The 11,538-nt window shown below is 36.7% G+C and overlaps 1 protein-coding gene across 4 annotated transcripts in view; it reads left to right on the top strand.

The window, feature by feature from the left end:
• Positions 1-11,538, top strand: part of Pclo (piccolo presynaptic cytomatrix protein) — a 345,647-nt gene that overhangs the window by 280,972 nt on the left and 53,137 nt on the right. For 2 of the 4 annotated variants that reach the window (XM_052719671.1, XM_052719670.1), the window contains exons 17-21: positions 2-95; positions 1,526-1,597; positions 3,151-3,331; positions 4,836-5,030; positions 6,346-6,420. In XM_052719671.1, coding sequence (XP_052575631.1) covers positions 2-95; positions 1,526-1,597; positions 3,151-3,331; positions 4,836-5,030; positions 6,346-6,420 — 617 coding nt within the window. The remainder of the gene's footprint in view (position 1; positions 96-1,525; positions 1,598-3,150; positions 3,332-4,835; positions 5,031-6,345; positions 6,421-11,538) is intronic. The other 2 variants (XM_052719673.1, XM_052719672.1) reach the window with 1 other exon arrangement.

Raw genomic sequence — 11,538 nt, 5'->3', positions numbered from 1 at the left:
GTGCTGAGCACAAGAGAAGAACTAAATATGTCCAGAAAAGTCTTAATCCTGAATGGAATCAGACAGTAATTTATAAAAGTATTTCCATGGAGCAGGTATGTAATTATTATTTTATAAATGACAGATGTAGGCTGATGTAAGTGTAATGATGACAATATTATGGAAGAGTCAGGGCCTCTATCAAGGTTTCCCACACACAGTAAGAGTCCATTAAAGACACGAAAGAAATATATTCAGTGATAATAAATGAGGAAAGTTCAAAGGTAAAGTAAAAACAAATGCTCATATTTTAATAAAGCAGCCAAAACATGAACAAATAATTTAGTGAAATGAGGCTTTTAAAATATTTTTAAATGAAACATTTTCAATAGACTGGGACAGATTTGCACATTGGGAGGAAATATTTTCAGCTGGCTGTATTTGTTTATTTTTTTCAGAAGGAACATACAAAAATAAGATAAAATGTGTTATTTATTCTACCCAACTATGACATAGGAATTCATTTCTGTAAATTGAAGTTTCCCAAGAGGAGAAAATTAAAATTAAAATTGTGAAGAAAGTGTAATTGGTGACTACCATAAAACATCAAAACCAAAAATAAGTGTTTGGAGACAAAATTATATTAGTGCATATTTTTTAATTTAAAAGAATGTGAATTCCATAACTGCCATAAATAACAGTAGATAAATATCCCTTTAATGTCAGCATTTGGGAAGCAGAGGCAGGCAGATCTCTGTGAGTTCAAAGCCAGTCTATTCTACAGAGCGAGTTCCAGGATAGCCAGGGCTACAGAGAGAAACCCTGTCTCAAAAAACAAAACAAACAAGAAAAAGAGCAAAAAGAAAGAAAGAAACAGAAAAATCATAAGATAAGATAATTTACAGGAAACAGTCTTTCAAAACGAGGTTCTGGTTTGCTCTCTGGAAGGTGAATATGAATATAAAGTTATAAATTAATATTAATCTGAGTTCTTTAAAAAGTTAAATTCTACAGAAGTAAAAATGCTTCATTTTTGGCAATGATTGAGATGAAGAAAAATGTAAATGCTTTAGATTCATGGCTTTCATATATTTAGCGAGTATAGACTGCTTTTTGTTAAGTGAGTAGTAAGAATGACATGAGCCGGGCGGTGGTGGCACACGCCTTTAATCCCAGCACTCGGGAGGCAGAGCCAGGCGGATCTCTGTGAGTTCGAGGCCAGCCTGGGCTACCAAGTGAGTTCCAGGACAGGTGCAAAGCTACGCAGAGAAACCCTGTCTCGAAAAACCAAAAAAAAAAAAAAAAAAGAATGACATGAAGTGAACGTGTCCAGTTTATTCACAAAATAATGAGGTCTCCTATAATCAAACACTAGATTGAACTACAAATTAATCATTACAATTTCACACAACATTTAATGTAGAATCTTAAGTAAAATACCAAGTACTTTCATAAAATGAAAAGAATTCAAGGTGAGAATCATCTAAGAATATACTGAAATGCATGTTGGAGATATGGGGTTGATGACCGCTGTATCTGAATGCAGCTCATGAAGAAGACATTGGAGGTGACAGTTTGGGATTATGATAGATTCTCTTCCAACGACTTCCTTGGAGAGGTAAGTCTTTCATTTCCTTTTTTATGCTGTCCCCATATGCCACAAATTAAAGCATGATGAAAAATAATTTTTTTTGCATTTACACAATAGTGGCTCCTGACCAACATCTTTTGGTGGGTAAGTTAATTTCCTGAGTTACTTTTTGAATAGGTAAATAGAAACTTGAGAAGTGATTTTCCGTCTACCATTTGATGTACTTTTTAATTTGGTTAAGATTAAATAGTTTTTTAGCAGGAAAATAAAAAAATCACAATGTGGTTACAAATGAGATCTAAGATAACAAAAGAATTAAAAACTAAGCTGGATTTTTTTTTAAGGCAATACCAGTTTCTTGAATTGCTCTTCCTTACATATAGAGATGTAACATTTCACATTGCTATTGATGATTAAATATCATGCTAAAGGTTTTCAAATGCCTTAAAAGTTAAAACTAGATGCAAGAGAAGACACTTGAAGTAATTATTATATAACTTTGTTAGAAACCACATAGGTCTAAGAACAGAATCTGGGAGAGTGAATGGACCTTTGGGTGTTTTCATCAACAATATCAAAAAGCCATGACATTTATTTAGTGCTTTTACATTATATGTATGTACACACTATATGTATATGATTTCCAGGAAACCTAAAGCTTACAAAATGTGATGCTTTCTTGCTCGGAACTGTGTGTGCTGCATGTGTTGTCTCTATAATGAGGGCTTGTTTGAATCTACAGATACGATTCCTCTCTTTCCCATCAAATCCGCACCACCAAAGCCTGGCATTCAGAGTCCTTCCTAGTTCAGCCACTATACTAGTGTTGATTGTGTGCAAAATTATTCTAGAATAACAGGTTTTAAATTATAAATAATAATTTATAAAAATATAGATAGGTTATATTTGGTTTACTGTCGTATTTCAAAATATTGACTTACTGAAGTCCTTCTGATTTACTCTTGTTTATATAAACCTAAATCATATATCTACATTATTTATTGTTTATGGACTCTAAAATGTCAATGACTGTTAAAAACACAATATGTGTGTGTGTGTCCCATTACAAAAGGAAGAATGCTAGATAAGCCGTGGCACAATGCTTTCTCATCATCACCTGGTAGTCAGATCTCTACTTAAAACATTAAAATGTGCTTTAAATGGAAGAAATAAGCTGGAATTGCAAATTACTCATTCTTTTCCTTCTTTTATTTTTGCCCATCTTCTGATCAAAATCATATATTTCTTCTGAAGTAAAAATAATTTGATAGAACAACCCAAAACAACTTGTGTTTCATAAAAATGATGACTTATGACTCTGATCTTTTCATATTACCCAAGTAAATTAGGGAATAGTCGAAGAAATGATATAGTTCAGTTTAATCCCACATTTATTAAGCATCTCAATATCTTGGCTGAGGAAAAATTAGTAAATACACAAAGAAAGGTGGGAGAGACATCCCCCCCTAAGGCTGTGTCACTCACCTGTCACATCCTTAGTAAGTGTTAGGCCATGGAAAAACTACCAAAGCAGCTATAGCTCAATCCGTGTGCTTTACTGCTTCCTTGTCCTTTTCCAGGTATTGATTGATCTATCTAGCACATCTTACCTGGACAACACTCCTCGGTGGTACCCGCTGAAAGAACAGACCGAGAGCATTGACCATGGCAAGTCTCACTCCAGTCAAAACAGCCAGCAGTCCCCAAAGCCCTCTGTCATCAAAAGCAGAAGCCATGGCATCTTCCCTGACCCATCCAAGGGTAGGAGACATTTCAAGTAGAACACAGTTGTTTGTCTGTTTTTTCAGTCAGTATCTTCCTGAGTTTGAGTGCCTCTGTGTTTAATATGCATGGTGAAGTTTAGTTCCATTGGGAGAATTAATGTGGTATCATGAGAAATGCGCTGTGAATTAGGAAGAACGGGCTTTGAGCACATATCAGTCCATGCTGAGGTGTTGGCTTTGCCTTCTGCGTTTCCTCGTTTTGTAAAAATGAGATTGGACTACATAAGCTAACTATATTTCTGGAAATCCATCCTAATAGGCTTTTAGAAAATTCACTGAGCTATTTCATGAAACAATATGAAATTCCTTCTAGTATGTTGCCTAGAACCATGACCGTCATTACCATTGGGTAGGTTCCTTTCAACTGTTTGGATCTCTGAATTCTCATACAGTCAGTCTACAAAGAAAATTTTACATTCTGTTTTTACTTTTCCTATGAAAATCATTTTCCCATTTCATCAAAACAAATGGCAATTCAAATTCCTCAAGTCTTTCCTAGATGCTGGATTCTGATTAATTTTTAATTTAAGTAAGTGTTATTACACATAGGATTTAGCAACAGGCACAGCATCTTTATTGGGATGAATTTTCCCTTTATTTTTTAACAATTATTCTACAACATAAGACTAATATATAATGTATATATGTAAATATCATCAATCTATATAGGAGAAACATGTGGTTACTGGATACATTATTTATAAGTATTAAAGACAATTAGTGAGCACTTCTTCCTTCTGAGAGTGCTTTTGTATACATCAGAAGGGGACAGATAGTGTGAAAATGCTCTAGAGGATGAAAAGCCGAGGTCACATCTAATAGGCCACTGAGTTAATATGACTGAGAACCACTGACAACAGACACTTTAGAAGATGATTTATGTATTTTTTTTTAGACTGGGTTTGGATTCCACATATCCGTTTCAACTTTGCCATGCTCAACCTTCTGGAAAATGATTAGCATAAAAATCTCATTCTTCTCTCACCCTGGTCTAGTTCTCTGCATCCATACATTCTGCTTCCTAAGACAATGAATCGACAGACGCTCTATTCCAATATGTGCTAATCTGCTCATCCGACATTTCACTATTCCAATATGTGCTAATCTGCTCATCCGACATTTCACTATGGTTTTACTTAAGCGTGTCCTGCAGCTGAATAAACCACTGTCTTTTACCAGCCTCTACAAGAATGAGCAGAGCTGCTGGGGAAGGACTGAGGCAAGCATCTATTACCTGAGGCTGCTTACAACTCATTCTTGATGAATAAGTCACTTCTCCAGGCTGGGCTCCCTTTTCTTCCTTCCCTGAATTGCTTTCAAATCTTCAATCACATTATTGTATGGTTTGAAGTTGCATAAGACCCATGAAAGATAGCATTAATGTAAATCTTAAACAGTTTCAAATTATGTGTAGACTAGTCTTTGACAGCAGGGGGAGCTGGGGAGCAACTTTAACTCATTTTTTATCCTTTCATAACCAGACATGCAAGTTCCCACCATTGAGAAATCCCACAGTAGTCCTGGTAGCTCAAAATCATCATCAGAAGGCCATCTTCGATCTCATGGACCATCACGCAGTCAAAGCAAAACCAGTGTCACTCAAACCCACCTGGAAGATGCAGGGGCTGCCATAGCTGCGGCCGAAGCCGCCGTGCAACAACTCCGCATTCAACCAAGTAAAAGACGCAAATAAATTCCTCAGCATGGCAGCTTAATGTTCATCTGTTGCCTCTCTCTCCTGCTGTCTTTCCCTGTTTGCTTTCTGTTTTTTGGCATCCCCTGCTCACTCTGTTCTCTGTCCTTTTGTCTGTGTAAGAACAGTATCAATACATAAATATGCTCTTCCGCCTTTCGTTTTTCTTTTTCTTTTGATTTACATAGACAAATAAAACTGGCTGTTTCTCCTTTGTTCCCACCATCCATCCAATCTGGCTCATAGTATTTGGTAATCATGTCTGTGAGTTTGCAGGCACAGCAGTGTTGTGTGTGTGTGTGTTTGTGTGCACTTCCTTCTCCTTTAGAATACATGAACTACAAGCACAAGCGACTGCCAGTTTCCTAGCATTATCCCCACAAGAGCAAGCACAGGACACACACACACACACACACACACACACACACACACACACACACACACACAAGTCAGGTTAGCAATGAGATACTTGGACCTGAAAACACTCAACATTTAAGCAGATGCTTAGTGAGACTAATAGTCAAATTCCAGAACCTAGGTAAAAAGCCATTTGAAGCAATGTTTAAAAACAGGATGCATGGGAAAAGAAGCTAAAGTATGAACCTCAAAGTCTCCTGAGGAATCTGCAGAAATTCATGTTCTCAAAAATACATACTTTTCCTATGCATATAAGCTTAAGTGGTGAGGCAATGTAATCTCATTAAGGGGCACAATCTGGTCCATTCTGTTGGATCACACTTTGTACAGAATAACAGAATTTACAGATTATTTTTTTTTCCTAATCAGTGGACTGTTTTAAAAGTCAAGAAGTGCCATGTCTAGTAGTTAGTCCGTTAAAGTCTAGCCATCCACTCATCTTTTATTGATGAGTTTTCACTTGTGATATTTTCTGATACAATTCTATAAAAGTCTGAGTGCAGATGTTTCCTGGCTATAGATACACTGTCCCTTCCGAGCAGCATCAGCCAGGGCATGAAAGTAGCTTCTTCTTTTCCTCCTTTCTCTGGTCATCATTTCCAAGGAAACAGCCAGTTTTAATCCCCTTCAGTGCTGTGCATGTGGTGTCGTTTTGGCATTTGAAAACACGGTTTCAGCAGAACAAAAGCACACTTCTGTTTGCATGAATAACATCGAAGCTGGTTCCATCTGAGGATACACTCTGGGTTTCCATTTCACCCACACTGCCACAGCAGCACATAAAAGCGGTCAGTGTAATCATGCCAGGAAGCAGCACAGACACAGCATAGCAGGCGTCCTCCCCATTCAAAGAACTCAGTCTGATACTCTGCCTCCACCAGCCAATGGCAACCAAGACCAAAGCCAGCTAGCCCTCAGGAAGGTGATGTCCGATGGACCAGTCAAACCAGAAGGAGGTGAGCAGAAAGGCCCTGTTCAAAGCACACAGCCAGACCGTCCCCCAAATTTAAAGCTCTCAACCGTAATTTTTAGGGATTGTCTAATGAAATATGTTTATCCCCTTTTTAATGTGCTTTTGTGGGCATGGCATTTTAGGATTTCATCATCACCATGTAAGTCCCAAGATCAGTCTCATAATATATTGACTACAGTGATTTGTATTTTTCTATGCACTGGGCGTCTTTTGACTTTTGTTGGAAAATAGTTTAACAGTATTCATATTGCAGAATGGAATGCATGCAACTAACCTAATCTGTTCAAGCATGACTATAAAATATGTTGCATTGTGATAAAAGTTTACATTGCTCACAATTCAAGTTAGCATACCAGTTGGAATGTAGATACAGTTTTTGTTGCGTATATTTGACGTGTAACTTTTGGAAATGCTTGGAGGAAAGCAAAGGAAAAATTGTTAATGCACTCATTCACCACGGCACAGAGGAAGTTCTCTCCTGAGCCTACAAGCCGACATCTGTGCGTGTTTCCTTAGCTGTTAAGTGTACCAGCTGTGTTGGGCATGTGAATATCCAAGTGCCTGTGTAATAAATAAAGTATCTTTATTTCATTCATAAACTACTGGGTTCTGAGCCATTGTTATGTGATGCAGCATAAAATGAGTGTGTCGGCTTTGTTTTTATTTTTTCTCCTTTAATTCCTTTCAGTAGGATTTGGTCACTGATACATGCTAGTTAGAGCTATGATGACAGAAACATTTGGGAGCCTGGAAACACACTGGAAACAACCTAAGCTGGAAGGCAAAGCCTTACAAAATAAAAGCAGAGCTCACGTGGAAACATAAATGATTGATGGAGTTGGCTAGTAGCCCCGCTTTCACTTTTCCTAAACTCTTCCCCTTGTCTGGTCTAGTGGACAGTCTTCTCAGATTTTTGCAGAGAGGAAGGAACATCCCATGAGTCCCTGCTTTGAATATGCAGCTAACTTTGATGTCTCAGCGATAGTAAGAAAGGAGAAAACTGATAACTGTGGCTATCAGTTGACCCCAACGTCTGGAGTTTTCACACAACTAAGAGTCACTGCCCATGACAGGAATCAAACTAGTACTGCTTTAATTTTTTTCTCCAATTTAATTCAAAATCACATCTAAAAATAATTTATCTAAAAATTAGTGTTTTTCTTAAATAATTTCCACTCCTGAAATACTCAGTTTTACATATCTTCCATGAGTCAAAATTATACCTTCCGTCCTCCTACAGCATTTCTGTTTATTCTCAGAAAATTCAAAACGTATGATGTGCTCCACTCACACACACCAGACATGTGAGGGCAATGGGTTCTTGAGGAGACACACAGGCAATCCACTGAGGGCCCCTTTAGATGTCCAGTTGGCTAAGGAAGCAGATAGCCTAAAAACAACACTGAATATATGTTTTCCAGCTCAGTTTAAAGACTGACACCAGAGTGCAATCTCCTTTTCCTTGTTTGTCTTCATAGAATATTCTGAACATATTTAAAATACTACTCCTTCCCAGGCATAGTGCCAGATGCTTTTAATCTCAACACTCAGAGGCCGATCTTGTGAGTTCTAGGGCACCCAGCACTACCTAGTGAGACCCCATTTCCCCACAGAAGATGAAGAAAAACAAAAGAAAAGAATTCTACTTCTTACCTTTTATCCTTTCAAATTACTTGAGTTGATCTCCAGTTACTCATTGTCTTACTTGAGATACTGCATTGGCTTTAAATGTCACAATAACCATATTTCTGCCTTATTTTTAATATTGTGATTTAGTTATTATTATTTAATTGTAAGATTTTAATTATAGACTTGTTCTTAAAGTTTGTATGAAAATAATTTACTTCATTTTCTTTGCATAATGCTCAAATATATATTTACATTTAAAGAGCTATAATTGAATTAGAAGTCACTCTTTATTGATTTCAAATCAGAAGGAAAACTAAGTAACAGCATTTTTCTTATTTATTTTGTCCTAATAAATGAAAAATTCCATTTTCTAATATATATATTTTTCCCTGTTTCTATAAGTGTTATAATAATACAAGTAAATAATAATTCTTCTCAGTCTTTACCATAAACATACTGTAAATTTAAGTATGATTTACTTGGTCTAGAGACTAAACTGACCAGGATTGTGAATATAAAAATAAACTAGCAAGACCCTGTTCACTCCTTCACTTTCTGCAGAAGTAGTTGCAATATTTTTATGTGTTCAAATAAAATTTTATCATTTCAATCCTCACAATGTAGTTCATATGATCCCATTTGAATTCTGAAAATAGCAGTCTATTTAGATAGTTCTTACCGTTGCACAAAGTGTTATGTCATCCGTTTCTCATTTTATCACAGGAAGTGGATGAGGTAGCCATTCAACTCTTCTCCCCTGTCCTACAGGTGAATAATCAGGTGTCAGGGGGTGGGGTGCTAAACACACAGCTTGAAGGTTTCTGAGTTGTCCCTATAACCCTTGTCTATGGCTTTGAACTCTTGAATTCTAAATTTAATAGTTCCTTTGAAATCAAACTCTCTTATTTTAAACAATTGTGATTTACTTTGTCATTGCTAAACATCTTATAAATTATTAGAAGTAGCTAGAACTGGTAGCTAGAACAAATTTGATATTCTCAGCCTACATGATGCTGCTTCCACTGCCTAAAGCACAGAGGCAGCAGGCAGGTCTCCAGAGGAAGCTATGTGTGCACCTGTAGGTATCTCAATCAAAGGTGACAAAATTGTCCCTAAAGACCTTTGCAAATATTTTTATAAGCTTCTCAGAAGATTTATGCTTAAAGTAGTATATGGGTCAAGCCAGAGTTATGGAATAAGCCAATGGAAAGTTTTCTCTCCCATTGGAGTCTAGTTGCAGACGAGGAAATCTGAAAGGAAGAATTAGACTGATTGTGCCAAATCAGCCTGATGCCAAATATTGGATTTGTAATAAGAAACCTTAGCAAGTACAAGTGTTTTGTTTGTTTGTTTGTTTTCTTCCATTTCCTTGGTTGAACACAGGTTCTACTACTCATGACAACCAGGAAAAAAAGTTTACAAAGCAGTTTGGGTTACTTTTATTTTTACCATTTTTTTAAATATAGTTGTTTGGGTTTTTTTTTTTTTTTTTTTTTTTTTTTTTTGAGGGAAGGTCCTGCAGAGAGGCCTTATAATCCAGGCCTCTGAGACTCACGATGGCCCAGGCTGGAGTATAAATAAAAACCACACCAAGCTCTTTATTATACAGTTTTGAAGATTGTACCAAAACTCAGACAAGCATCAATAGTCTTGAAATCTGGACGGTTAACTTACTTGACAACTAACTACTGAGTTTAAGTGCAATTTGCAACTTCCAAAAAATTTTTGTTTAACGTTAAGATCTGAAGTACGGATTTTAGGTTTGGAAGTAGATAATATAGGGTAAGTGTACATATCCTCCTCCTGATCAGCAAAATAAGAGTGATTTGGACTGATTGAAGAGGTGACGTGAGAAGACACAGTCTTACATAAGAGATAGAGTTGAAAGTTTCTTGGTGTGGCCCAATTGTGTGAAGAAAGCCCGAAGCTATTTCCACACATGGCTGCTGGAGATACCACGGTCAATAAACCTCACTGGGGGGTGTTCCATGTCCTGTGTTGCCTTGGCAAACTCTTACCAAGCCATCACTCTGTGTGAGTTGCTTTCTTGGAGAAGTGGTAGTGGTGGCTGGTCGGGAGAGTTTGGAGTCTGGGAGAGAAGAGAATTGTTGGTTTCAATATCAGTAGCTAACCAATGTCTCTTTTTTTCTGAACCAAGTAGACAATCAGTTTTGTCAGAAGGGATTTAATGTGCTCTACTCTGTAAAGGACAGAGCCCTAAGCAAAGTAAAGTGGAAAACCAGACAAATCAAATGGTCATTTGGGGATTGGAGTTGTCTTAATATGGGTGTACATGATTAATAAACACAAATTTTACATTCGTCAATTCAATGTATTTGTACAAAAATAAAAAGTCATATTTAAAAAATAAAACTCTTGGCAGTTTGAAATTAGAGGAAAATTGACACTACAATCATGTGAACAGAGTAAATACCTCCCTCACCCTCCCCTAAAAAAGTCTGAGAAAGTCAATATTCAAACTGTTCAAATTTTTCAGCTTTCAACAGTACCTGTTTTGTGGGGTGGGGTCATTCTTTGTCTGTGAAAACCAAAATGCTTTTTGAGTTTCTATATCTTCTTAGAATGATTTTGTATATTTTCAAATATTTGGTAAGCATTTAAGTTCATTGCCAGAAATCTCTATGCATGCAGAATCACAGACAGATAGTCTTACTGATGAGCTTTCCTTCCTGAAGGTGAACACAATACCCCATCAGTGGGTATTTTTGTTCTTTTCTAGTCATAGTTATGGGTCACCAACATACCATTCACATAATTTGATTTTGTCAACCCTGGGAATTTTATTCATTTAATTTCATAGGATTAGCAACATCCACTGGCCTTAAGTATAAAATACCAAAATTTGCTTTCAATGTTGTTATACCTTAGAACACTGACTAACTCTGGAGCTAAATAATAAAGATGAAATTATTGATCCATGATCTAAGAAGTTCTGGTTTTAACAGACAAAGACTCATTAAATACTACTTAGGTCTATGGCAAGCAATAACCAAATTTAATTTTAAAATATACATTACTTTACCATGGACTTGAAAAAAAATTGCTTTCAAAACATTGATCAACATAGCACAGGAGACAGCATCTGAGAAAATAAATCAGGCAAATAAATGCAGGAAAGAATCATGGGACTCAGAAAGCATAGTCAAAACAGAACAGGGACACTGGCCAAGGTAAGGCGTGAGTCCAGGGCCAAAGAGCTTTCTCCTCTGGGAGGAGAAGCTGTGGAACCACCAAGGCAGAGGGAAACGATTGCCAGAGACACTATTGGACAACTTAACAATATTTCCTCAATTCTATACCAAACAACCCATGAATTACTTGATAATTTTGCTACTTTTTATCTACACATATTATACACATAATCTAAAACCATATTTTACCCTTTTTCCATTGGGCTAGGTGAGAGGGGGTGTAGGTGTGAAACAGAATAAAGGGAATCTTCATGTACATT

The sequence above is a fragment of the Peromyscus californicus genome, unplaced genomic scaffold (genome assembly GCF_007827085.1).
Source record: "Peromyscus californicus insignis strain IS unplaced genomic scaffold, ASM782708v3 Scaffold_6__1_contigs__length_162567912, whole genome shotgun sequence".
NCBI lineage: Eukaryota > Metazoa > Chordata > Mammalia > Rodentia > Cricetidae > Peromyscus > Peromyscus californicus.
The sequence above is the reverse complement of the archived record's forward strand: the minus strand, read 5'-3'. Positions and strand labels throughout refer to the sequence as shown.